Source organism: Camelus ferus, chromosome 5 (genome assembly GCF_009834535.1).
Source record: "Camelus ferus isolate YT-003-E chromosome 5, BCGSAC_Cfer_1.0, whole genome shotgun sequence".
Lineage (NCBI taxonomy): Eukaryota > Metazoa > Chordata > Mammalia > Artiodactyla > Camelidae > Camelus > Camelus ferus.
Window position 1 is genome coordinate 80,541,829 of NC_045700.1, and position 27,736 is coordinate 80,569,564.

General features: G+C 49.2%; 2 protein-coding genes across 6 annotated transcripts in view; one reads left to right on the plus strand and one right to left on the minus strand.

The window, feature by feature from the left end:
• The first annotated feature begins 119 nt into the window (after nucleotides 1–119).
• Nucleotides 120–23,173, plus strand: VIL1 (villin 1). The gene is made up of 20 exons (XM_006186834.3): nucleotides 120–194; nucleotides 4,494–4,579; nucleotides 4,911–4,985; nucleotides 5,846–6,042; nucleotides 7,383–7,491; nucleotides 7,647–7,757; nucleotides 9,184–9,386; nucleotides 9,503–9,581; nucleotides 9,778–9,876; nucleotides 10,538–10,691; nucleotides 11,271–11,371; nucleotides 11,454–11,591; nucleotides 12,165–12,323; nucleotides 13,302–13,481; nucleotides 14,041–14,186; nucleotides 14,908–15,052; nucleotides 15,510–15,698; nucleotides 17,107–17,175; nucleotides 18,273–18,413; nucleotides 22,135–23,173. Exons 2-20 carry the CDS (start codon nucleotides 4,505–4,507, stop codon nucleotides 22,246–22,248), a joined length of 2,484 nt encoding a protein of 827 aa, XP_006186896.1. The 5' UTR covers nucleotides 120–194; nucleotides 4,494–4,504; the 3' UTR covers nucleotides 22,249–23,173.
• Nucleotides 23,137–27,736, minus strand: part of USP37 (ubiquitin specific peptidase 37) — a 77,510-nt gene continuing 72,910 nt past the window's right edge. For all 5 annotated transcript variants that reach the window (XM_032480254.1, XM_006186835.3, XM_032480253.1 and 2 more), the window contains one exon: nucleotides 23,137–27,693. In XM_032480254.1, coding sequence (XP_032336145.1) covers nucleotides 27,606–27,693 — 88 coding nt within the window. In that variant the 3' untranslated portion in view covers nucleotides 23,137–27,605. The remainder of the gene's footprint in view (nucleotides 27,694–27,736) is intronic.

Below are 27,736 nucleotides of genomic sequence, written 5' to 3' on the forward strand. Positions count from 1 at the left end.
GGCTCCCAGGGACCTGGCGGACACCTGCCTCCCCACCCCCTCACCTATTCTCTCTCTCTCTCTGGGGCCCTATCTTCCCTTATATGGTGAAGGCAGTTCCTAGGAGGGGGGGTGGGGACAAAGGTCGCTCTCCTCCCGCCAGCTTGCCACAACTCCCTGAGATCTCCCAGGTGGCAGCTGCCTCCCCCAGACAGGTAAGGCAACACCGCGGTGACACATGGGGACCATAGGTGGTGGGAGAGGACAGGACAGGGTCCCCTGCTTCTTGCTGGCAGCCTGGAGCCTCCTGCAGCTCCTTGGAGCGGGGTGAGGGAGAAGCTTGGCACGCTGGAGAGTCTGGAAAGGGCGGGAGCCCTGTGTGGGTTCCTGGGCCTCCGAGGGAAGGCAGTGCAGGCTCCACCCAACCCCCCAGACGACTGCCCTTTCAGACCCCCACCCGCCACCAGACCCCACCCTGACTGCCCTGGACTGAGGAAACCCTGCAGACTTGGAACTTCTAGATTTAAAACCCACCAGTCGTGGGCAAACTGGGACTAGTAGTCACCCTGACCTCACTCTCCTTCTTGCCCTCAGCCCCTACCGTCTCTTTGCCCATTTCTTCTTCATCTGAACTGGGTCCTTTCTCCGTGTCTCCATTCCCCTGACACTCCTGGGATCTCAGGGCTCTCAGCTCCTGGATCCTAGGGTGTGAGCAGCAGCCATCAGGAGTTGGATGGACAAAGGCAGAGGCAGGGGGCCAGGGGCTGGTCCATGCTCAGCCACTCTAGTGTGCACCTAGTGCCCCCCTCCAGCAGGACTGGTCCCCTCAGCCTCACCAGGCACTGTGGCCTCATTCAGGGGCAATGTGGGTGTGGCTAGGGGAGGGGGGAGCCAAGTCCAGACTTGGGTCTTAGGACATACCGACCACCCACTTCCCAGGAAGCCTGTTTAGGCCTTCTCAGGTCGGGGAGAGGCAGAGTCTGCAGGCTAAGGGGCTGGGGCGTGTCCACGACCCCTGCTCTCATGGACCTGGGGAACAGGAAGGTGTCCTTTGTTTCGGGACTGCCACATCCTGGGCCCGCTCAGAACGGCATGACTGGGGACTGAGCAGTGACAGCACCCAGGGATCTCTGGAGCCTGAAATCTGAGGACAACAAGGCAGTGGTTAAGAAAAGAAAGATGGGACCTGGGGACAGTGTGAGCCCTAACTTCCTCAAGGGCCCCCAAGAAGGTTCATCCCTTTTATTCTGTAGTTCAGTTTTCCAGCTTCAAGAATATTTATTAAGCACGTCCTGAGTGCTAGGGGTTGGGGGCTACACAGACAAAAATGCCTAGGTCCTTGACCTCAGAGACCTCAGACTTACAAATCCTTTAATCACCATGTGGGCAGGGGGCCAACAGGGCCATCTGTCCAGTATGCCTTGGGCCCCCTGAGGAGGGGTCCTTAGAGTAGCTTGAGCATTCTGAGATGGTCTCCCGGAAGAAATGAGACCTAAATTGAGTCAAGAAGACCATGTGAGTGTTAGTCCAAAGGAGAAAGGTGGGGAGGGCATTGGAAATGAAAATGAAAGGACAAGGGAGGAGGGTGAGAAGCAGCATGTCTGGGGGGGCTAGGGCCAGTGAGCAGTTTGGTGGTACTAGAAGCAGAGAGAGGTGGGGGTGTGGTGGGGACAGAATGGAGAGGCATTCAGGTGGACAGAAGGGCCCGAGAGGAGGGGTCCAGGGTGTTGCACAGTTGGCTGACTTTGGGGTCTAGGGGTGATGGTGCCCTTTCTCGAGATGGGACAGAGAAGAATGGGGACCAGGAGTGAGGGGGGAGCCGGTTAATTCAGGTTGAGAGAGAAGACATCACATATCCAAGCCCAGGGCTGTACTGTCAGCAGTGGGGACAGTATGGGACCCAAATTCCTCCCAGCAGTTCAGGGGAAGACCCACCAGGGGCCGGGGCAGAGGCTTCCACTCTGACCAACATCGATGGGGTAGGAGCTGTTGGTGGGTATCCATGGGGACACCCTTGGAATATGACTCTACCTCTCAGGACTGACCTCCCCAGGGTCTCCTTGCCCACCACCTTCCCTGTTCATGCTGCTGGAGGTCCCAAATCCTGACTTGTCTTTAGGTAGGGGGAGCACCAGCTTTTCCAAGCCCCTGCTCCCCTGAATCTTCAATGCTTGGATGGACAAGAAGGGCCTCATCTTATCTACCCTCTATTTCTCTTGTTGCTCCCTCCCAGACTCAGATCTTATACCAGGTGGGACTTTAGAGACCACCTAGTCACCTGCTCACCTCATAGATGAAGAAATGGGGCCTATATTTGTACCACCAGTGAGGGTCAGTCTGTCTTGGTGAAAAGAGGCTGTAGACAAAGGTAGTGATTGAAATAAAAAAGAAAATATTTTCCTCCTTTGTACCCAAATCATTTCTACTAAACCGGGAGTTTTGGGAGCCCTGGGGTCTCTGTGGGTTGAGAAATAGCTCATGGAACAGGCCTTGGCCTATAGGGGCATCAGACAGGACCCAGGCACAAAGGGCTCCTACAAGCACGGCGCTGCGATTGGCAGGTGGCTCTGATATGCTGGAGAGGTCACTAATGAGAGGCTGGGCAGGGAGATCTTGCCCCTAAATTCCAGAATGCCAGGGAGAGGGAGTTTACCTGTAGTTAAAGGCCATGTCATTGTTCCAAGAGTTGACTCAGAGTCAAGGTGCAAAGAGAGATTAGATAGAGTCCAGCTGTCAGTGCACAGAGGTGGGGACTGCATGACCTATCATTCATTATTCATGGGTTCAAGGAGCATTTGTGGAGGGGGCCTCTCTGCTGGGCTGGGCGGTAGGCTTGGTGGGGAATGGCATGGCCTTCAGCCTGGTAAATGGGGCAGGAAACCAGGGACCAGAATAACTGGGGACAAATGGCTCTCTTCTCTAGCTCATCAGAGCTGCTGGAGAGTTTTGAAAGCACCTATGCCCTGCCTCCCAAAAGACAAAATATAAAGTATTCAAGCCCGGGCCCCACCCTGACCTAATTAAACCAGAATCCCTGGGGAAATGGCTCCAGCAGCTGAGCATCAGAGCATCGGTATTGTTTGAAAGCTCCCTAGGTGATTCTGATGAGCAGTTGGAGTGGAGAACACAGCTACAAGTCAAACAGAAATAGCCATAGAAGATACCATAAAAGAAACCTGGGGAGAGGAGGTTTCTTCCAGCTCAGTGGGTGGAGGGTGGTTCACTATGGAACGATTCACTCATTCATTCATTCACTCATCTATCCATCCATCCACTCAATCACTTTCACCCACACACCCACCCAACCACCCAACTACCCACCCATTCCTCCATCTACCTATCCACTCACATCCATCCTTCCATCCACCCATCCATTCATCCATCCATCCACTCACGCACCAGCTTAGCAAAGTGCTAACAGTGTTAGATGCTGGGGATTCAGTACTGAATAAACAATACAGCCCTGCCTGGTGGGGTCCACAACTTGTGGGCCACCAGAACAGTGGTTGAGGGGTGTTTGTGGGTAGCAAGAAACAGGCAACTACTGCATATACTTTTTAAAACTGTGGCAAAATACACATAAGATTTACCATCTTAACCACTTTAAAGGGTACGATTCAGTGGCATTGAATACATTTACAATGTCATTCAAGGGAGCACAACTATCTAGTTACAGAATTTTTTTACCTCCCCATATGGAAACTCCATACCCACTAGGAGTCACTCCATATTTCCTCCTCCCCCCTCCCAACCTCCCCCAGCTGCCAATAACCATTAATTGCTTGCTATCTCTATGGATTTTCCTGTTCTGGATATTTCATATAAATACAGTCATACAGTGTGGTCCTTTGTGTCTGGCTTCTTGCACTCAGCATAATGTATTTCAGGTTCATCCACGTTGTAGCATGTCTCATGCTTCATTCCTTTTTATGGCTAAATACTATTCCATTGTGTGGATCCTTTCATTGATCCATTCATCTGTTGATGGACATCTGGGTTGTTTCCACCTTTTGGCTATTGTGAATAGAGCTGCTATGAGCTTCATGTACAAGTTTTTGTTTGAACACCTGCTTTTTTCAATTCTTCTGGGTGCTTGCATTTTCATCCTTATTTATTCTTTGCTTCCTTTTTTTTTTTGAACTCTGTGTGATATATATTTTTTAATCAAGCATGGCTTTGATCAAAAACTTTCAGGAAGAAAAATTGTTTGGGGCTAGATCAAGAAGGGCCTAGTGCCAGAATGCCAGGTTAAGAGGTGGTGGCTTTTTTCAGTTGGTGGTAGACAGTCAGGGTAGGTTTTTGAACAAGACAGTGACAAAATCAGAGCTTGGATGGGAAGATGGAGGCTGGGCCCCTTGTCAGTCAGGGCTCAGGTTGAGAAGCCTCCCCACTGTCCCTGAGCCCTGGCCTCCTGGCACTGTTGGGAGCTCTCCAGGGCTGGGCTGGAAAAGCAGCTCCTGAAACCCAGGGCGCATCCAGCTCCTCTTCTTGCTACCACATCGCTTCTCCCCTAGGCTTATCCGCCATGACCAAACTGAGCGCCCAGGTCAAAGGCTCCCTCAACACCAACACGCCCGGAGTGCAGATATGGAGGATTGAGGTAAGGACCTGCCTGGGCATGAGGCTGGCTCTGTTGGCCTGGGATGGACCAAGGGAAGGAAGAGCCCTGGGATTACTCGACTGTCTTCCATCCTGCCCTGCTGGCCTGTGAGCCCCTAGTGCCTGCCCCCAAGTCCCCCCCCACCCCAGGCATTGGCCAAGTCTTCCTGCTCCTCTTCCTCTTCCCCCATCACATCCATTCTCCCTGTTGGTTTTCTCATGCCCTGCTCTTCCTGGCTCTTCACTTCTCCCAACTCTCCCTTTGGTTAAGGGAGGCAAGGAGGCTGGGGGTCCTGGGTGGTTGACCCCTCTGACCTCCCTTTTCTCCCCAGTCCATGCAGATGGTGCCTGTTCCTTCTAGCACCTTCGGCAGTTTCTTCGATGGTGACTGCTACGTAGTCCTGGCTGTGAGTAGGGGATGAGCTAGGGAGGGAACTGAGCACAGAGCAAAGCTCACGGTAGCATCAGGGAGGACACTTGAGGCTGGGGGCAATGGGGACTGCTGGCCTAGCTTCACCCCAAGACAGCATTCACTGGGTGTGCCCGGGTGCCCAGCCCAGTGGTAGCTCCACAGGGTCAGAGATGTAAGAGGCTCTCTCTGCCCTTGGGCCACTGAGCTCCCAGCTGGGGCAACTATCTGCAGATTTACAGTCTTGGGGGATCTTCTGAGCTGGTGGGATGTCACCCTACATTGAGTCCATGTTCCCAAAATCCATAATCAGCTTCATGTTACCTTCTTGGTTTCTTCCACATCTTGTGTAATTAATATATTTGTATTTCTTCCTTATATTAATTTTTATTTATATTAATATTAATAAAAGTTAAATCAATTTATTAAAAACATAACTCGATATCATTATCACAAGTGGAAAGCAGTGTCCTGTGTCACAAACAGAAAGTAGCTGCAGTACTTCCCTAGTCATTTCATAGATATATTTGGTTGTATACCCACTAATCACCTCCCAGACCGCTGATGTTATATGCACATCACTTTGGGAAACGCTGCCAACATCCAACCAAATTATTTCCAAGACAAGATGAGCAAGGCCCTCGGGGGGAGAGCCACTTGCCCCATGTCTCAGAGAGTCTGTGCCAGAGCTGGGGCCATGACTCGGGACTCCTGACCACCAGTCCTGTGAGCTTTCCCTGTGCCAAGTTCCCCTGTGGCCCAGGCCCTGCATGTGTGGGAGACCATGCAAAGCAGGGAGGTGGGGAGAGGCTATGGGAGCCCAGGGCCTCGGGTACACCAGCCATGCCCTCTCCCTAGATCCACAAGACGGGCAGCAACCTGTCCTATGACATTCACTACTGGATCGGGCAGGCCTCGTCCCAGGATGAGCAAGGGGCAGCTGCTATCTACACCACGCAGATGGACGACTTTCTGAAGGGCCGGGCCGTCCAGCATCGCGAGGTCCAGGGCAATGAGAGCGAGACATTCCGAGGCTACTTCAAGAAGGGCATTATGTACGGAGGGGCATGCTGCAGGCAGGGGGTTGGGAGGAGGACCCAGGGCTGGGGAGGGAGCCTGAGGCTGTAGGGGGAGCCATGAGGGTAATTTTTGTTCACATTTCCCCTTCCCCACCCCATTTCTGCTGCTGCCCAGCCCTTGGTCTTCATCCCTCTAAGCGTGTCTTTGGCTGCCCCAGAGGCCATTCTGCAATTCTGTAACTCTGCGTACTATGAATTTTTGTAAGTCAACACCTATTTGAATGTCCGGGAGAGCTCAGCACCAAAGGAGGCATCATATCAAGTCTCTCCTCTGACCAATCGGCATACGACTGCTCCTTCTTTCTCTATAGAGGCCTTTCACATGAAAAGCTCAGATTTCCAGCTTTTCTTGAAAAGTCTGAAGTTCTGGCCTCCATGCTTTTCCTGTGGAAACACATGGTCAGGAGCTAAGTAGCCACTGACCTATAGGATAGGCTAGGAGCTCTCCAGTTAGCCACAGTCCTCACCCTCCCTTTTGTCTTGCTCTCCTTGTTTCTACACTCACAGCAGCAACCACTTCTTTGGGTTTGAGCTGGCACCGCACCTCGCTTAGTCTGCCTGGGCTGCCATAACAAAATACAAAAAATATAAAAACCAAAAAATAGACTGGTTAGCTTAAACAACAGAAATTAATTTTCCCACAGTTCTGGAGGTTAGGAAGTCCAAGACCAATGTGTCAGCTGATTTGGTTGCTGGTGAGGGCTTTCTGTCTGGCTTGCAGACAGCCACCCTCTCACTGTGTCCTTATATGGTGAAGAATGAGCAACCTCTCTGGTGTTACTTCTTCTAAGGGTGCTAATCCCATTATGAGGGTCCCACCCTCATGACCTCATCTATGCCTTATCTAAATCTATTACCTTCCAAAAGCCCCAACTCCAAATACTATCACACGGAAGGGTAGGGCTTCAACGTATAAGTTTGGGAGGGTCACAATTCAGTCCATAGCATCTCCCTTCTTTCCTTTGCTTCAGTCCCCTGTCCTCAGAGTCCTGTCCTGTTCATGCACCCATCTTTGCCAGCCTCTCAGCAGGGCAGAGACTAGGGTGAGGTGAGTGAGGTATGTAGGGTGCAAACTCCAAGGAGGTACTCACTGCAGGGTCATGCAAATAGAGGCAATAGACTGACCTTGCACTTGCATGGCCCTGAGAGTGAGTGCCTCCTTGGAGTCTGTGCCCAAAGTGCCTCATGCACGTCCCAAGTTCCAGCCCTCGCCTTCAGATGGCCTCCATGGCAGCCAGGTAACCAGGAGATGGGAAGATGGGGACCTGTCACACCTCTCAGTCCACTTCCTTGAGTCAGCTCACCTCTCTTCATAGGATCCAGAAAGGGGGTGTGGCTTCCGGCTTGAAGCAAGTGGAGACCAACTCCTATGATATCCAGCGGCTGCTACACGTCAAGGGCAAAAGGAACGTGGTGGCTGGAGAGGTGGGCATTAGCCAGGGCCCTGGGGCACTGCTTCCTGTCCCTCTTCCCAGCCTGGGTGGCAGGTAGAGACTGAGGAGGGGTGAGGGGCAGGGAAGGGGTGGGGAAGGGATGATGGGTGAAGGATGGGGTCTGAGCCAGCCTCCATGGCATCTCAGGTGGAGATGTCCTGGAAGAGTTTCAATCGTGGCGATGTTTTCCTCCTGGACCTTGGAAAGCTTATCATCCAGTGGAATGGGCCAGAGAGTAACCGCATGGAGAGACTCAAGGTAAATCTGCCCAACCACCACCCCTACCCCCGAGCCCCAACCTGCCCCCATCTGCTCCTGCACTCAGCACCCGACCTCCCCACCAGTGAAACTTGCCAGACTTCTGCCTCACCCCAACCAGCCTCTATGTCCCCAGGCGTCTCTCTCCTGACTGTGTGGGCGGTGTGTTTGAAGGTGGCTCTGTGTCTCCATTTGTATGGGGAGAGGTATGCATGGCGGAGCTGACTTGTGTGTGTCCAGCGGCTAATCCACTAAGGTGTAATGAGTCCCTGCTGTGCAGCAGACACAGTGCCAAGCGCTGGCAATCTAGCAGTGAATGAAAAGGGCAGAGCTCTGCCCTGGTTCTGGCCTCCAGCTGGCCATCCAGTGTGGGGGAAAGACATGAAGGGAATAATGGAGGAGTGAGGGGTGGGGAGTTTGGCACTGGGGGTTCTGAGGGTTCTAAGAAGGTTCTGGGAGGAGGTGGGGTGGGGAGGAGAACGCCCCAAGGCAGGAGAGAAGTGGCTGGCAGGGGACCTTCCAGCTCAGCTGGAGCACGAGATGGGGACTTCAGGGAGCTTGGAGAGGGGCGAGGCAGAAATCAAAGGTGGTACTTGAGTGGCCGTGGGGATGGATGGAATCCCATTTCCTGAGACAGAAAGGTCAGGAAGGGGAAAACCAAGAGTTGGGTTTTGGACATCTTAAAATGGGGTTATCGTGGAAGTTGGGTGAATAAGATGAGAGCAGAGAGCTGGGCTGGAGACAGAAACATGGGCCTGAGCTGTCTGCAGAAGCCTTGAGACTGGATGAGATGGCCTGGGAGGGAGTGGAGAGAGAAGGAGCCTGGGGTGAAAAGGCCAGTAATAAACAGTAAGCCAGGATCTATGTGTATGAGGACATGAGACAATATACTCTGGGTGTGTGTGTGTGTGTGTGTGTGTGTGTGTGTGTGTGTGTGCACGTGCACAGCTTTAGGGCAGAGACTTAGGACTGTGATCTTCAGGGCTCACTTCTTATCCAAAGCTGCCAAGTAAAATCACAAATTTCAAACAATGTCAAAAGCCAAGGCCCAGTAAGTACCACCTAGACCCACCCCCCCACCCATGAGGAAACCTGCTCTTCCTGTGGGCTTTCATCAGGTTTCCTCACGGGCACCTTAGAAGCCTGGTCCCCCCTCGAAAGGGATGCACAGGTGGGGAGAGTACAGCTCCAGTGGTAGAGCGCATATCATGCAGGAGGTCCTGGGTTCAATCCCCAGTGTCTCCATTAAAAAAATTATTAAATAAATAAACCTAATTACTTCCTCCCCTCCGAAAAATAAAAAAACAAAAAGGAAACGCAGGGCAGGCCCCTGCCCCTTGGGGCTGCTGTGAGGGACTGGGCTCTCCTGGTGTCCCCTGTTCCCCGCCCCCACTTCAGCCTTCATGGGCCATGGGCCTCCCTGCAGGGCATGACCCTGGCCAAGGAGATTCGCGACCAGGAGCGGGGTGGGCGCACCTACGTGGGCGTGGTGGACGGGGAGAATGAGAAGGCAACGCCACAGCTGATGGAGATCATGAACTACGTGCTGGGCCAGCGGAGGGAGCTGAAGGCCGCCGTGCCAGACACCGTGGTGGAACCAGCGCTCAAGGCTGCCCTCAAGTTGTACCAGTGAGTGCGCAGCCGGATGCCTTTCTCCTGGCTCTGGGGATGGAGGACTTCCTGGGGGAGGATGCCCCAGTGAAGGGTGGGGACCATGTCATCTATGCCGCGCCTTTGTCCCACAGCGTGTCTGACTCAGAGGGGAAGGTGGTGGTTAGAGAAGTTGCCACGCGGCCACTCACACAAGACCTGCTGAGTCACGAGGTGAGAGGGTCTGAGGCTCACCAGTGCCAACTCCCACCACACCACCCCTGCACTCTGATCACCCTCCCCCAAGTAGGACTAGCGCCAGGGCTTGTGGCAGGTGCGGGAGGGAAGGCAACTTTTTGTGCAGCTCCCCCAGCTCAGCACGACCAGCACCCTCAGGCTGTCACTCTGCATCTTTCTCTTCCACCTCTAGGACTGTTACATCCTGGACCAGGGGGGCCTGAAAATCTACGTGTGGAGGGGAAAGAATGCCAATGCCCAGGAGAAGAAGGAAGCCATGAGCCAGGCACTGGTAGGCCTGGAGGAGGAGAGGGCAGCAGGGTCAGACCAGGCAGAGGCTAGGGAAGGCTCAGGGCTCCAACCAGCTCGGGAAGATCTGAGGGTCTACTGTAGCCATCTTGAAGGTTTTCTGCACCCTGGGGAGCCAACTACTGGGCAACCTGGGGGCTTCCTCGGGATGTGGGCTCCCACCTTGAGCTTGGCACAGAAAAGGGAGGGAGAAAATGGAGGCTGGCTTTTTTATGAGAGGGTATTGGGTCAGCATGGGGCCGAGGCCAAGTTTGAGTTTGGGGTCATTGTAGGAGCTGGAGTCAGTAACCCTAACTGGCTTGGGGCTGGCATTGGATTGGGGGTTGGTTCAAGGTTAGAGATGGGGGCTAGGGTCAAGTTTGGGTCAGATTTGGCCTTGGAGTGGGGGTTAGATTCAGGGTTGAGGTCAGAGGTAGATTTGAGGTGGTGTCAGGTTTGGAGTCCAGTTTGACCTTGGGGGTGGAGGTCAGAGCAGGGTTGGGTTTGGGGTTAGCATTGGGACTGAAGTTGGGTTCAGGTTTGGGCTTGGGAAGGGGGTAGGTTTGTGGCTGGGTCTGGTTGGGGTTGGAGCCAGGCTTTGGCTTGCACTGGGGAGGGGCACCTGGGGAAGGGACACAGCCTCAGCCACCCTCTTCTCTTCCCAGAACTTTATCAAAGCAAAGCAGTACCCACCGAGCACACAGGTGGAGGTGCAAAATGATGGAGCTGAGTCAGCCGTTTTTCAGCAGCTCTTCCAGAAGTGGACAGTGCCCAACCGAACCTCAGGCCTGGGCAAAACGCACACCGTGGGCTCCGTGGGTGAGGGCTCGCCCGAGGCAGGGCAGGGCTGGGAGCCGGGAGTGGGGCCAGGAGAGCACTGACCTGCCTTCCTGCTTTCTGCCGTCCTCCCTGGACATGCCTCTTCCATGTGCACTTTTACCCTGGCTCTGGGCTCTCCAGGTGGGGTGGGGACATGAGGGGACATGGATAAACTCAAGAGTTGTCACAAAAAGGGAGCTGAGACCGACCTGCCTTTCATTTGGAATGATGTGGGGTCTCCCTGGAAACCAAACAGCTTCAGTCTCTCACCAGACAGTATTTGCTGGGGGTGAGCTCCTAGCCAGGTACCTGGGGGAAGAGAAAAGGATTGTCCCTCCCCTGGCTCCTCTGGGAGGCCCTGGCGAAGCACTAGTCTTAGGGGCAGGGAGATACAGTTCTATGTTATGACTCTGCCGCCCTCTAGCTGTGTGACCTTGGGCAAGCTACTGAATCTCTCTAGCCTCGGCTTCCTCATTTGTAAAATGGGTCTAAGAAGAGTAGCTCCTACTCAGGGCTGTTGTGAGAACCTGGGGGAACTCAGCTGGTGATATGTGATGTCACGATTCCCCCTAACTCCAGCCAAGGTGGAGCAGGTGAAGTTCGATGCCACATCCATGCACATGCAGCCTCAGGTGGCTGCCCAGCAGAAGATGGTGGACGACGGGAGTGGGGAGGTGCAGGTATGGTGAGGAGAGGGAGCCCCAGGCTGGGTGGGTTATCTGAGCCTTCCTGGACCTCACACTAGCCGGCTACCCACCCCAGGTGTGGCGCATCGAGGACCTAGAGCTGGTGCCTGTGGAGTCTAAGTGGCTAGGCCACTTCTATGGCGGAGACTGCTACTTGCTGCTCTACACCTACCTCATCGGCGAGAAGCAGCACTACCTGCTCTACATCTGGCAGGTCAGGCCCCACCTGACCCTGTCCAGAGTGCAGCCAGCTTCCACTCCACTATACCCCTGCCAAGTGGCTGTTGCCCTTGAATTGAATACCTCCAGTGATGGGGAGCTCACCCCCTTTCCATCCTGGGACTGTTTTGGCTATGAGGTCCCACTGACACTGAGTACCCACTCCCAACCCTTCTATTTTGGTTCTCCAAGTCTCCCTTCCAACTTTCGTGGCCTCCTGCACATTCTCTTCATCTGCTCTGACTGTGGGTTTCTGTGCCTAGATGTGAGGGAGCAGGGAGGTGCTTGGGTGCTGGGGGTGAGTGGTGTGGTAGCCGTGGTGTTTCCTCGAGAAGGTGCAGTAAGGGGGAGAGGAGGAGTAGCGTCAAGGCTGGCGCTGCAGGTGGGTCAGGAGTGGGCTGGAGCTGTGAAAAGATTAGGTGTGGGGCTGGGATCAGCAGTGAGGTCTGAGTCAGCTGGGGATTTTAACTGTGTCCGGGGTGGAGTTTGGTAAGGAAGGCAGTGGGCTTGGGGCCGGTCAGAATCGAGGCTGGCCCCATCCCATCCCTTCTGTCCTGCTCATCCCCAGGGCAGCCAGGCCAGCCAGGATGAAATTGCAGCCTCGGCCTATCAAGCAGTCATCCTGGATGAGAAGTACAACAATGAACCGGTCCAGATCCGGGTCCCGATGGGCAAGGAGCCGCCTCACCTCATGTCCATCTTCAAGGGACGCATGGTGGTCTACCAGGTGTGGCTGCTGGACTGAGGTCTGGCAATACCAGCAACTGAGGCAGGGTGGGTGTCCAGGAGACGGGGAAGAGGGTGTGGAGTGGGGAAAGCTTGTTCTTCATAGAAGAGGACTGTCTGAGGCTCCATCACCAATGTGGAACTGGTAATAGAAACAACTATTCAGTGTTTTTAAAAATATGTTTAATAAACTCTTAGCATGTGCGAGCACCGCTTCTTTCTACACCCCAACTCCTTAGATCCTCTACATGAAAAAAGAAGTTATTTTGGTTTAGATTTGCCTGATGGACCTGTCCAAACTGCACTGGTGCCTTCTGACATAATGAAATAGCCAGAGCCTGCATTCCTTTAAGCAATAATCTATTTATTGAGCACTTTCTGAGTACACCGCTCTCTGCAAAGCACCAAGGGCAAGAAGAATGCCGTGCTAATGCTGTCTACCATCTTGTTGGGAGAACAGTGAGCCGACAGCCCCAGGCACCATGTGGTTAAATGCCAGAAATTAAAGTTGCCTTCCAAGGGGAGCATGACTACAGTAATCTGCAAACAGGCATAGAGTCCACGGTGGAAGGGGGTTTGGAGGATGTCTTGATATTGGGGTCAGAGTTGAAGAGCTCAGCAGAGGTGAAATGAGGGCCAGTGATGCAGGGGCCACAGAAGGGATGAAGGCACAGAGGAAGCGTCCCTTGGGAAACAGTGAGAAAGAAGCCTGGCCACATTCAGTGGAGGCTTTGGAGAGAGGTGAAAGCGAGTCTGGAAAGGCAGTTTTCACCTTCATCACAGGGAGCTCACTGAAAGTAGGGAGCCGCTGAAGTTTTTCAGCAGGGGAGTGCCGCAACCAAAGCAATGTTTTGGAAGGACTAGTCTGGTGATGATGTATCAGAGGACCAGCAGGGGCAGCAGACCTGCCCCAACATCCCTTGCCCCTCCTATTCCCCATCATCTTTACTCATTTACTTCCGCTTCTCTCTCCCTGCAGGGGGGCACCTCCCGGGCTAACAATCTGGAGCCCATACCAACCACACGGCTGTTCCAAGTCCGGGGAACCAGTGCCAACAACACCAAGGCCTTTGAGGTCCCAGCCTGGGCAGCCTCCCTCAACTCCAATGACATCTTCATCCTCAAGACCCAGTCCTGCTGCTACCTGTGGTGTGGGAAGGTGTGTGCAGGGTCCAACAGCCTCCTCTTCCCCACATGGGTCTTGGGGGTCCCCAAGCCTCAAAATAGGTCCCACTCGCTAGTTTCCCAGCTATATCTAGCCCCGCCTCTCTCCTCCGCGGCTCTGGGTCTGGCCATCCTTAGATTTTCTGCTCTGTGTCTGAGTAGGTCTCTCTCATTCTGTTTGTCTCTGGCCACCCCTGCCTGTCCCAGTGTTGGTCTGTCTTTGTGTCTTGGGCTCTCTCCCACTCTCCCTGTGACTCTCACTACCTTCCCATTTATCTCTGACATGAGGACTCTCAGTCTCTTAGAGGCCTTCTCCTGCCAGGTGGGGAGAGTGCAGACTCTCCTGTCTCCTCTGCCATCCTTTGGAGTGTCCTCATCCAAGGACAGAGGAGAGGTTGGGAGAACTATCCCCATGTGGGCGGTGTGTGGGGCACCCTGTTCCAGGAGAGCCTCCCAGACCCTGGAGCTCTGGGCCAGTGAATGTGGTGGAAGGGTGGGGGAGGCGTGGCACTCAAGATGTTCTCCCCCAGCACAGCTGCCCCCTCTTTTCCCAGGGCTGTAGTGGGGACGAACGGGAGATGGCCAAGATGGTTGCTGACACCATCTCCCGGACCGAGAAGCAAGTGGTGGTGGAAGGGCAGGAGCCGGCCAACTTCTGGATGGCCCTGGGCGGGAAGGCCCCCTATGCCAGCACCAAGAGGTAACCACTAGCTCCCTCTACCTCCAGCTCACCTTCTGAGGCTGGAGAACCTCCCAGCACCTCAACCCCCATTGGCCAGAGCCTGCAGCAGGCGTGGATTGAGGATCATGTGTGCCAGGCCCTGAGGGCTGTAAGAAGAGTAAGGGGCAACTCATGCCCTGGGAGCCTCTTGGGCACAGGGGCTGTGTCTGTGAGGCTTACCTGGGGCCTGGAGGGGGCATTTCCCCTGCAAAGGTAGTTCACAGCCAGAGGAGGCAGCTCAAGGAAAGGGGCTATAAGTCTGCCCTCTGGGAAGAAGATGCCAGAGTCCCATCTGCCCCTGTCCTGCCACACTGCCACAGGACCCTGATGCTGAGGAGCACAAGCTGTAAACCCTCTTTTTCTAAAGAAGGTCCGTGATCCACTATTCCCCAGTTCAGAAGCAAAAGGGCATGTACTACAGTAGCAGCAGGAGGGATAGAGGGAAGATACCAGAAAGAACTTCCTAACAGGACAATAGAAGAGCCAGTGGAATGCATGTGGGAATTTCTTAGTGGGAATTTCTCCCTTGGGGGCACTCCTGGACTCTTGGGAGATGGGGGTACCTTTTGTATAATCAGAATAAAGAGCATTTTCCTAGGAGGCAGGCTTTCCACATCAGAGTCCCTCTGAGTTCTGTGTTCTTGATTCTTCTTTTCCCCAACCTTCTTCCTGCCAACACGATCTTCTTTCTACCTTGCAGACTGCAGGAGGAAACCCTGGTCATCTCTCCCCGGCTCTTTGAATGTTCCAACCAGACTGGGCGCTTCCTGGCCACAGAAATCCCTGACTTCAATCAGGATGACTTGGAAGAGGATGATGTGTTCCTGTTAGACGTCTGGGACCAGGTAGGATTGAGGCGTGAGGACCTCCCTTCCCACCACCTCAATCCTCAGGGCCAAGAAATAGTGGCTTCAGGGATAGGTAACATTTGACATTGTCTTGGCTGCTGTACACGTTCTCTCTGGGAGTGGTGTTATGAACCAGAAGCCTAAGAAAGAAGAAGGCAGGTAGAGGGGAATATGCCCAGAGGGGCTGCAGGGCAGAATGTATTCTTCTCCCAAAGTCCACTTTATTTCATGTGACAGAGGAGTGTTTTTGAGGGTCTTTGGCTCTGGAGAGGCTGGGAGTCACACATCTGCAGAATATCTAAGTAGAGGGCATTTGTCCAACCTCCTCAATTCGCAGATGCAAAGTCAAGGCCAGATGAGACTTGCCCAAGGTCAGGGTCCACTGCTGGCCAGTGAGTCTGGGTGAGCCGAGGGAGGACAGGAAGAACTGACCAAGCTCTGGGATGCTCCACAGGTCTTTTTCTGGGTGGGAAAGTATGCCAATGAGAATGAGAAGAAAAATGCAGCCACCACGGTGCAGGAGTACCTCAAGACTCACCCCAGCGGCCGGGACCCCGAGACCCCCATCATTGTGGTGAAGCAAGGACATGAGCCCCCCATCTTCACGGGCTGGTTCCTGGCTTGGGATCCCTTCAAATGGAGTGTAAGTGGCCCCAGCCCACCTGGTCCTGCCAGCCTGACACATCCTTCTCTAGGCAGCTCTTTCATGGCACACCCAGAGGCAGGGGGGACTCCTAGGCTTTCCTGTTCGTTGTGACAGATGACCTGTGATATATCTGTAAAAGCATTTGAGGGGACTTAGAATAGAAAGTAAGGCTGTGGGGAGAGTAATAGCTCAGTGGTAGAGTGCATGCTTAACATGCACGAGGTCCTGGGTTAAACAATATTAAAGATTCAATTTCTTACCAGCCATGTGTGGCTAGTGGCAACCATATTGGAAAGCACAGAAAAAGAACATTTCCATCATCATCGCAGAAACCTCTATAGGATGACATTGGTAGGTCCTCACACCAGATGAAAGGAAACATGTCAGTTCTTTAAGGACCCGACAGATGTCTCCTGGCACTAAATTCTAGGCAAAATGGGTCCTATGTGTGATCCTTACCTGAGGGACAGTGAATCAGAGTTCGACAGGATTCTCCTAAACTGGCCTCGGATAGAAGCAGACGGCAGGTCCTCAAAATGGAACCTGTGGAGGTTTTCTGCAGGAGGAAGGCTAAGGTAGGATGCATGTTTGCCTGGTGGCTTTGGGTACACTAAACTGGCACAACAGATGAGATTAGGGAACCAGAGAGCTTAGACTGATTTCCTCAAATGCATTAAAAAAAACATCCAGTGTTTGATGAGCTGAGGTCCGTCTTGATGACGGATTCAAACAAATCTCAAAGCTGCACATCTAGATGCCAGAGCTTCTCCAGTCCAGGTCAGGGTCCCAAGTCAACAACTCTGGCAGGCCTTCCCCCACCTCATGTCTGTGCTGGCTTCTCTCTCAGACTCATTCACTCACTCACTCACTCACTCATTCATTCATTCAGTTTTTCATTCATTCGGCAGAACTGGAACTCACGATGTGCCATGCTTGCTGCCAGGCTTTGGGGATGTCGAAATGGGGCTCCCCATGGAGCCAGTGTCCCCTCTACTCCCTTCACTCCTCTGCAGCAGTGTCCCCTCCAGGGTCTGAGAGGAGCCCCCCAGTTCTTTAGGACCCCTGGGTCCCTCAGAGCCTACACAGTGTGGGCAGGGTTCCCAAGGTTGCGTGTGGCTGCTTGTACCCTGGGGGTGGGAAAAGTTCATACTGCTCTCCATCCCTGTGTTGGGCTGAGCCAGGCAAATAGTCCCCTGCCGCAGCCTGTTACCCGTCAGCTCCTCATGCTCATTCTCACCATCCAACCTCCTTTATCAGGAGCATCCTCCAGCCTCCCCCTGAGTTCCCTCTTCCCCTTCTCACCTCGGAGCCCTAGGCCAGCCTTGTTTCAATGCCTGAAGGAAAATGATCTTTGTCTCTTCTGCTGAGACCCAGATCTAATTCATTACTTGAACTTTATATGCAGAACACCAAATCCTACGAGGACCTGAAGGCAGAGCTTGAAAACTCTGGGGACTGGAGCCAGATCGCTGCTGTGAGTACAGGGCAGGTGGCTGGGCTCTGCGGTGGCCACTGATGATGGGCAGACACCTGGGAGCTGAGAAATCTCTGGAGAAGATGCCAGGGTCTCTGCTTTCCTTTCCACCGTTTCCTCCCACTTCTCGTACAAGTTCTTGCTGTTTAACTTCAAGGCCTCTAGCTGTTTTGTCTCCTCCACTCCCTAGTGAAATGGTTCCCATTATCATGCACCAGAATCTGGGTGATGGGGAGCTGGGACTGGGTGGAGGGCTTATTAAAATGCAGATTCCAAGGTCCCACTCCCCAAAATTCTGGTTTATAGAATTGAATTGAGACCCAGTAATATGTATGTTTTTAACAAAGGGCCCAGGTACTTTGATGCAGTTAGTCCATGGACTTCACTTGGAGAAATAATGATTCCTCTACTATCATCACCCTGGAGATCCCTTCTCCAGGTGGAATAACCTTCTTCGAGCTTTCAGTTAGTTCTTAAAACTATATTCAGCCTGCAGTCTTAGGATGTGGAAATATGAAATCAAAGACGTTCACAGGCTTACAGGGGAAACAAGACCAAGTAGACTCTGCAGAAGTGTGTCCAGAACATGAGAGCAATTTTCCAAGCACAGCGGGGTTATTAGCAGAATAACACGTATGCTCCTCGGCCCCACCCACAGGCTGGGAACCCGGTGGTGCTCAATAAACCCTCCTTGGTCACTAATGATGCAGGCAGGAAAGCATAGATAGGTCAAGGCTAAGGGAGTTTACAGATGACAGTTTCACAGCAGATAAGACAAAGAGGGTCAGAAATGTCCAAGGTAGACCTCAAATCTCTGGGGTAGCCATGGAGAAGTTCTTAAGTCATAGAACAAAATAGTCATCTTACACCAACCAGCTTTGTTTGGATACGGATCACGAAACTTTAGCTCATAGGTCCAGCCCAGCGTGCCTGGTTCTTATGAGGAGTAGTGTGTATGTGGACAGGTGGAAGGTAGCGATCATGGAAATTTTCTTGAAGGACAACCCCTAGGGTCAATTTTGACTTCAGAGAAAAAGGCAGCCTGGGAGACAGCCACAGATCAGCTAAAGTAACAGTGTTTTTCTTCTCTTCCCTAGGAGATCACAAACCCTAAACTGGACGTTTTCAAGGCTAACAGCAACCTCATTTCTGGGCCTCTACCCATCTTTCCCCTGGAGCAGCTGGTGAACAAGCCTGCGGAGGAGCTTCCTGAGGGTGTGGATCCCAGCAGGAAGGAGGTAGGTCAGACTCCAGAAGGAGGATGACCTTGACTTAGAGATTTCCTCTGAAAGGTGAACAGGAATTATTCAGGCAGAGTGGGTTGTTCTTGGAGAGGGGAACAGAATACACAAAGCTCAGAAGTAAGTAGGGAAAAAGCACAGCGTGGGTGAAACAGTAAGGTGGCCAGAGTGGTTGGGGTGTGTGGACCTGGGGAGGGGCAGCTGGTTGGGGGGAAGGGGCTGGGCTGCGCAGAGCCTTCTACACCAGGCTAGGGATGGTGCTGTCTATTCTAAAAGAGGAGGGGGGCCATTGTGGGTGAAGCAGGGAAGTAGAAGTCAGGTTTATACTCTTAAAAGATCACTCTAGCTGCTCAGTGAAGAATGGACTGGAAGGTGGCAAAAGCAGCAGCCACAGTTCAGGCTGAGAGGTAGATGGGATTCTAGACTAGGTGGTGGCAGGGGAGGTGGAGGGAAGGAGATGGTTTAGAGAAATATTCAGGAGGTAAAATCAATGACACTTGGTAATGAGTAGATAAAGGGCGTGAGAGGGGAAAATTGTGTAATTTTCTGAGATAAAAAATCCTGCTCAGACTGAGCTTAGAGGGGGACAATCATCAGTGGCAGCTGTGTTGTTTGAGGCACCCAGGAGACATCCAGGTTGAAATACATGTTTGGTGGGCAGGCAATTCAGAGGAGCACAGGGAGGAGACTGATCGGCACAGGGAGTATTGGTTGCCACAGCTGCTGTCTGTGTGGACCACTTAGGGGAGAGAGTTGGACAAGAAGGGCTTGTTGAAAACACATTTTTCATATTCATTCCCACTTCATGAAGATCCAAAATAGATTGCAAATCTAGCTTGAGAGGGTATTGAGAGAAAACTTACTGTGTATAATAAACTATAAAAAAGTCTTACAAATGAATTAAGGAATCTACAGAAAGATGCCTAATTTCTCCAGGAACATATGTCTGTTAGGGGTTTGGGCCCAATATATGCATAAATGTATTGTTTTCAGAACATTTGCATTCTTCCCTTCACCCTGGAGACCTCTTTCATGCATTCTCTCCCAGATCGGCCCATCTGTGTCCTCACTGTAATATTGGGATGATCCCAATATATTATTTTGTAACATTACAAATATTATCTGCGCAGCCCCTGGTGCATAGAAAGTGCTCTGTAAGTGTAAGCTGTTATTATCATTGCCTGTTCTACACCTAAAAACTCAGATCCAGCGAGGGGAAGTGACTTGCCCAATGTGATATAACTAGTGAGAACCAGGTCTTCTGAGTCCCACTGTTACTATCATACCACATAGCCCAGAAAAAAGTATTTCTAAAGGGGAGGGGCAGCCAATATTATTGAACCAGGTGATTGAAAGGAGGCTAAACAGATCGCTGATTTTGAATGAATGAACAGAATCAAGACAACCTCACCATGGTAGAAGCAGTCTAAAAATTCTTAGATTCTTTTTTAAAAATCAGTTGTCATTGATTTTTTTTTTTTTAATCATGGGAGTATTTTGCATCCTTGCAGAAGAGCTGGATATTCCATGTTGAGTGCAGAGTGGAAGAGGACTTCAGATCTCTTTGGCTACTGTAAACTCAGAAGGGTAGCCAATGACAGTGAACAGTGGAGTGGTGGGTCTGGCTGCAGGCAGTAGCAAGATAATCTTAAGTGTTTGAGTACCAATGAGTAAACCACAGAGAGGCGGATGTGGGCATGGGTGAGGCCAGTAATCAGCTGGCAGGACTGCAGGGTTCAAGAGCAGGACCAGTGGAAAGATACAAGTCCACTGGGATGGGCAGTCCTTGCTATCTAGCCCAGGGGTCATAGTCCAGAAGTTTCAACCAAACTGCAGAGCCAGCCTGGCTGGGCCAGAGAGGACACCTGAGACACTTGCAGACTGAGGATACAGTAGCCACAGCGGCGAGAGACCTTTTTCCAAAACAAGGCGCTCCACTGCCCTGCCTGGGAGAGTGAGGGCGGCTCCTAGGAGCCTTGAGCAAAGAATGCCCAGAGGCAGGAGGCAAATGATGACAGGTTTGAGAACTGGGGCATCAGACCCACCTGAGCTTGAAATCCATCTACAGATGTTTACCAAGAAGCTGTTCGGTTCAGGGTTCTCTGCAGGAGTCAAAAAAAAAAAAAAAAAAATTCCCCAGAGCATCCTTACATAGCAGAGCAGCCCAAGATTGAAAAGAAACCAGCTGCTCTCACCGGGATCCCGCCCTCTCCTGGTGCCTGGGGGAGCAGAGATGGAGGCTGGGAGATGCTGTTTGATGACAACTTTAATTTGGGGTTCTTACCTGAGTGTGCCTTGAGGATACCTGGCTTGCTCTGAACAGTTTCAGTATCATATCATGGTAGAGCTGGGAGCAGAGGTCATTTCAGTCTTATGGCTGAAGAGACCCAAGACCTAGAAAGGTAACTCCCAGTCATGATTTCCAAGCCAAGAGGGAAAAGTTAGAACTGTGCTGTGTAATCTTCTAGATCATTCATAGGATGGGAGAAGCCAGTGCAAGTCATTTATCCAAATATTTTGTTTTCCACTCAAGATGGCTAGGCAAAATGTGGCTCTGAATCGTTCTGTGGCTTTCCCAGGTTCTCCTCTTAGAACCTTGCCCCTCACCTCACTTGCACCTCTGCTGCCACCTGCCACCATCTCTCAGCAAAACCTTCTCCTACAAAATAATGGCTGATACATTCACAGTGGAATATAAAAGCCTGATGACGTTTAACATGTTACCTTTTAACCAGGAACAAACCCAGAAACCAAGACGGACAAAGATATCTATTATGGTAAAACTATACCATATAATGGTCACCTGTGAGCACAGTAGTATATATACTTTGTAGGTCTGGGAGGGAAAGACGACAAAAGGCCTTTACAGGATTCCTGAAATCACTCAGGGAAGAGGGTCACTGTGGTACAGTGGAAAATGTGTTGGGATCAGATGACCTCACTTTCTTGAGCTTTAGCTTCATCACCTGAAAATGGGACTGTTCAAATCTGTCTCGGTGTCTTTGTTAGTGTTACAGTAGCGTGTGTAAGTTAGACTGCTTACTCTGTCCTTTAGGGCTGGGGCAGGCCCTGCTCTCTTTGTGGTCAGGGTGCTAACTTGATCCAAAGCAGGGTAGGGCCCAGGAGGGCAAGCGCCTCCAGAGGAGAGGGTGACAGGCTCTTGCTCAAAGAGCTGTGTGTCTCCTATAACAACTTAGTCTTATACATTCAGACTTGGGCAGCCTCCTTCTAGGGTTCACCTGCTTATTCTAGGCATCTCCTAGCTATCTATTCACTGTCTGATAAGATAGATGAACAAGATACCTTGTTTCCAAGGCCCTTTTATATGTAAAATTATTTTCATCCCTATAAAAGCAATTTCTCCCAAGCTTATAGAGAAGAAAACTAAGACCTGGAAATGGAAGCAACTCCTTAATCAAGACAAGTCAGGTGTCCTCATTCTTATTTCAGGGCTAGTGTGAAACTGACCCTGTTCAAAAGAAAAGCAGCTCAGTCTACCTCGTGTTGTCACTGTCCTTTTCATTATGTTCCAAATTCAGGGATCAAATCTCTTGGACTTCAAAATGCTACTCCTGCCCCCTTCCCATCCCTTTCCTGGCTCTCACAACATTGCCTGTTTTTGCTCTTCATTTGATTTCTGTACCACACCTATATGACTCATCAAAGCAAACTCTGGCAAGAATGTGACCTTTGCCTGCTGGCCCCTGCCCTCTTCTAGGTGCACCTGTCCGTTGAGGATTTCACCAAGGCCTTGGGGATGACTCCTGCTGCCTTCTCTGCCCTGCCTCGATGGAAGCAACAAAACCTCAAGAAAGAAAAAGGACTGTTTTAAGAAGCAAAAGTAGCTGGAAAGCAGTACCCTATCCTGCTTGCAGAGCTTCATTTTATTTACTGGTATCGGTCCTGTACTAATTGAAGTGAAATTTTACAGTTGAACCTGTGTGCAGCAGTCTGTGGCAATGACACTTTTATTTAGTAAACTGCCTGTTCCTTCAGAAACAGGATGCCTCCAAAAGGAGCTTGTGGTCCCAGTTTCAGCTCTCAAGAAGGTGGTTGCATTGTTTCTATCCTAGCATGTCACATTACTTTTTAACCATCTTGTTCTAGAGCTTCCCCTTAAAAGCAGCCAAATACTCAACAGAACGTTAGTTCTTAAGAGCCTTCCATGGGCTTTTATCATGACTCATCTTTAATTACAGTGGGTGGGCTGAAGCATTTTGCAGGTTTACATCTTTCCCAGAGTAATGGCTTTTTCTTTTCACATGCACTTTCCTTACTGACTTCCTCAGGTGATAAGTTAAAAGGGAATCCTTTGAAAGAGCTGAATGGCCCAGGCGATGGCCCTAATAGAGGTTTCACAATACTCACTAACCAGGACCCAGAGAGAGCAACATACACAACTGGGTCTAGGCTTGAGGCCTAATAGCAAGTATGAAATGCAAACATTATTTCACCCTCTCTGGTACTTTTAATAAGGCCAACGCTAGGTTTACAAACTCTTATCTAGAGCATCTGCAAAGCTTCACAGGCTCCTCAGATAAAAACCACTGGAGGTTGGCACTGACTAGAGCCATACTTGGTTTCCCACCCCATTTCCTTTAAGGTGTAACAGTGCTGCTTGAAGTTCAAGTCAGAAGGCCAACAGATGATTTTCACAACTTCAACAACTGGTTAAGTGTCTGCAAGAATAGGTCCTTTTCAGAAATAAGTCAAACCGAGACCAGGTTAATAAAGGCTTTAATTTCACACACAAAAAACTCTATGCATAATTTAAAAAGGAAACAAAACCAAGGAAAAACCGTAAAGGGTACAGAGGAACAGTTCTGCTAAAACACAGATAAAGTGCCGCTCCATACAAAACAACATAAAGAATCAGAATCAAAAGTCACTCTGAACACAAGGAAAGAAAATCATCGCACAAATGTGGCCAAAGCTGCCAGCAAACCTGGTAGTGGCTCAATTAGGCAAAGTGTAGGAAGCTTACTTCTGTTCTCCTCTCTGTAGCATAAATAAACAACACTGACAAGAGGCCAGAGATGTTGGGGATAGAAGGAAAAGAGAGGGAGGGAAACCTTAGGACGAGAGGTGTGTACAACCACTGTCTCATTCTTTCACCCCTCTGTTCTTGAAACAGCCCAGTTCAGTTGATTGCTTGTCTTTATTTTGGCATTGGACCTAGCGAACTTGAGTCCTGATTCAGACCCTGATCCATCTGATGCCAGTGGACATGCCTGTACTTCAAACCTCTGCACTTCAAGTCCAAATTACTAAAACCAACTGCCCGTATTCATACTGGCACACCGTTTATTATAAAGTTCAAAACCTCAGACACATAGCACACGTGGAAAGGAAAATTTACTAATTGTGCATAAATATGATACAACAAAAGAGACTGCCTGAAATCTAGTAATCAAAGCATGCCATCAAGGAGTCAGTGGTTGTGATGAGACACAGCAAAAGAAATCTGTCATGAAACTCTCAGGGCCTAGCAAACTAGAGTTTTCCAATAAAATAAATATATATTCTTTCCGATGTTAACATCGATAGAGACAAAGTCTGAATTCTGAAGTAATGCATTAGAAAGATGGTAGAGGGCAGAAATCTGTTTAGTTTTCATATACACTTGAAGAGCATTACTAGGTGTAAAGCAAGATGGGGAGGAGGAAATAGACATTTGTTTTCGGGGCGGACAATTTTAAGAGACTTCCATCTAGTACTGGGTTGTTGGTTTTTCTAAAACCCTCTGTATATACACAAGATCCACATGTACTTGGGAGATCTAGCTGTTTCCCTGATTTAAAACAAAAGACCACTTTAGGGGGTCAATTAAATCAAACACGGCAAAAAAATTTGAATGATTAAGAGTATCCACCATAGTCAATTCAGAGGACAGAGAAGAAAGAGTGAGAAGGGTAATATTTTAATTTGTTTTAATATAATCTTTTCAATAGACCACAAATGAGTTTACAAACTACCTTTCTTCCATGTTTCCAACCCCACCCCCATGCTCTCTCTACACTCATAATAGCCAACTGTATGACACACTGCCAAGAATCTGTTTCCAAATAATTTTCATTATACAACTATATATGTAGCTGTACATGTGTAGAGCTATATTTATATAGTTACATAATGGTAACTGCAGTATGGAAGAATAAGTAAATTCATGAATTCACTTGCTAGGGTTTTAATTTTTAAAGCTCTTTTAGAAAAATTTTACACTTAATCAAGGAGAGATATAATGAAATGTCTAGTCTAATATTTGCCTCCCAGAGTTAATGAACTGATCTTTAAGTATCGCTGCATACTTCCTAAAATGTAAACACATTTACATTTGTTATTGAGCCATTAAGTTAGGCCTGAAATTAACAGACCATGGCAAGTAAACAAATAGCTTTTGGAATCAAAATATAAATAGAACAACAATTCATGGATTTGCATCTTATTCTATCCTGCTGAGACAAAACTTCTGAATGTGCACACACACACACATAAATATATTCCCTACAAAACAGTCTATCTTCTCATAGGCCTAAATTATAGTCAGGGCTTCTAAAGTGGTAACAGCATCTGGCCATATGCAACTTTCCAATCCTCTGTAATAATATTAGGTGATAAGAATCAAGAAGTTTGAATTTTAGTTTGTAGTTCTCTCTTCCAAAAAAATTCCACTTAAGATCAGTTGTGTGCAGAATTACTGTCAAGTACCAACTCAAAGTCATTTAAAATAATGCAAGCACATTTGGTATTTTCAATAGGAATATTAGTTATGAGCAGGCTGCCTGGAACTGAAGCACCCTGCCATTATTTAATGTGTCCCTTCCTGGCCCCAACATGCAAAATACCCCATCCCCTGATTCTGAGCAAACTGATCATACTGCACAAAAAATACCTACTGATACTTTAAAATACAGTCAGCTCAAAAAAACCACCCCATCAACATAGTCCAGTGGAACTCTCTATCTGCAGTCTTAACTTTTCACTGAACCAAAATGTGAAAGTAACTTTGTAGTGAAAGGGGTAAATAGCTGAAGGAGTGAAGGGAGAAATGAAGGCTGACCAGGCCAAAACAACGGACAGATATCAAGGAAAATTCAAGTCCCAAACCTGCAAGTATACAAACAGTGAGATAACTCACCTACTCTTTTCAACTAGTAAGTCCTGCCCAAGACATGAAGATCAAATCAAATTAGGTTCGAATCAAGTGCACTTCTAAACCATACACACATGCAAGCTACAAAAAGCAAGTCAAACAAGGGTATTTCATGGGCAACCTAGGCTTATGGCATTATTTCTTTTTCAAATGCCCCAAATGAATTCACACTCTCTTCAAATCATTCCCCCAAATTTTTAACAGTGCCTCTCAAAGCTCTCAAATACAGATACAGGAAAGTAATAAATAGTTAAAGAATTCAATTAGCACTTCACGCACGAGAAAACCAGTTATTTTCAACAACAAAAAAAGGCACCCAATGTAAAGAAATAAATTTTAAAAGCTGGTTTTTTAAACAAGCATCTTCCTCTGCTCTATACTACTCCTGCAAATCCTACCAGTACCATTTTGGAACGTTCACTACAGTAACACATAGGTAAATGGTAGAAGGCAAAGCTTTTATCAGTAGTTATGCAAAAGTGCTGGCCATTTACTATTCAAAGACTCAATATTTTAGAATAGGTTACTATGTCAGAACATAACCAAGCTTCAGGAGTAGGGCTGGAGCTCTCTTAAGGCAATCTTCCAGAAAAGATGTTGAATCTTCTGTGATGATAGATTTAAAAAAAAAAAGGAAAGATTTCATTTTGCTATACTTAACACTGTGTGATCCTAATGATTTCTGGGCTCACAAAATTATTTTACAAACAGAATTCTACTCTCAAACTCATTCTTTATATGGTTTCACAAGCTGTTTAACCAGGCTGGTTATGTCAGCTGTCTAATGTAGCACTTAATGTTGCATCCCCATTTAACCTCAACTCAAAGCACCTAAAAAGTAAGATAAATAAATTATGCACCTTTGTTAGTTCTTGGGATTACCTAAACCAATCACATTTTAATTCTCACTCTGTTTTAAGGGAAAAGCCAGACAGCAAATGGTTAAATGTTCAAGCTTTATCCTACAACTCATGTACTTAATTTCACCCTTGTAGCAAGGCTTTCAGCTTTAGTGGTCCAGAGCTTTAGCTTTAACACAAGAATACTCCTCCTGACCTACCTCTGGGAGACAGAGATGGTAACATTCTTTATACTCCCTAAGTATCCTTGTTGGGGACTCCCAGTTGGGACAGTATCACTTTCCTACCTCTTAAAGTTTTGGCTGCAATCTGTTAGGGTAATGCTTGCTCCATGGAAGAATGACACAGAAGAAAAATAAAAGATTCTATCTTCACCACCATAATAATGTAGATGATATACAGTGAACATACTGTGTCAAGGAATTTCTTTAAAGAAAATACAAAGTGTACAATGAATACCAAATGTGGGACCATAACACATTCCAAAGCACCAACAATCCATTTCTTGGGACTGCATGTAAACAGCAAAAGCATCACAAATCCATGAACCAATAGTTTTAAAAAAAGCTCCTCAAGTCAGGTGGCAGAATGCCCCCTCCTTTGCAAGGAGGACAAACTGTCATTAGTGTAACATGGAGAGCTGGCTTTCCAGTGAACTTTACTGATAAGAAACACACATGAAAGATTAGACTTGAGTGAGACCACTCAAGGAACATAAAAGCTAAATGCCAAATGATACGTGTATTTTCAGACATTTCTCAGGTGAATGGACTCTTTAACAACTTCATTTCTTCTTCAAGTTGCTGTGCTGTTAATTTTGAGTAGGCATACTCTGGTGGCCTATCCTAACTCTTTAAGGCTCCATTCATTCCATATATATGTGTGTGTGTATGTACATATATATATATTTACAACATGTATTCCTAAGACAAAAGGAAGTGCCACTCTCATAGGAGAAAAAAAGGATAATCAGCTACAGATGTGAGACCAAGGTTTCCATAAAACAGTTAATATGGAGCGTTCCGCATAATTGCAATTTTCATCTTTTGGTTTGGCCCTGAGCTGTTTGTTGCTCCCGCATCAAGTAGAGTTCCAAATTCTCCTCGGGCAGAGGAAAGAGAGGTGGGTGGCAGTAAGAGAATCGCAGTGCACACTGCCAACCCAGGAGTCTTTTCCTCATGAAGCCTGACGAGTGGTCTTCCCCACTTCCATGCTAAGTGCCTGAGAGTTCTTTTCTGTTTCCAGCAGCTCATCAAAGATCTCCCTTCAAATAAAGCAAACAAACAAACAAAAAAACCCATGAAATT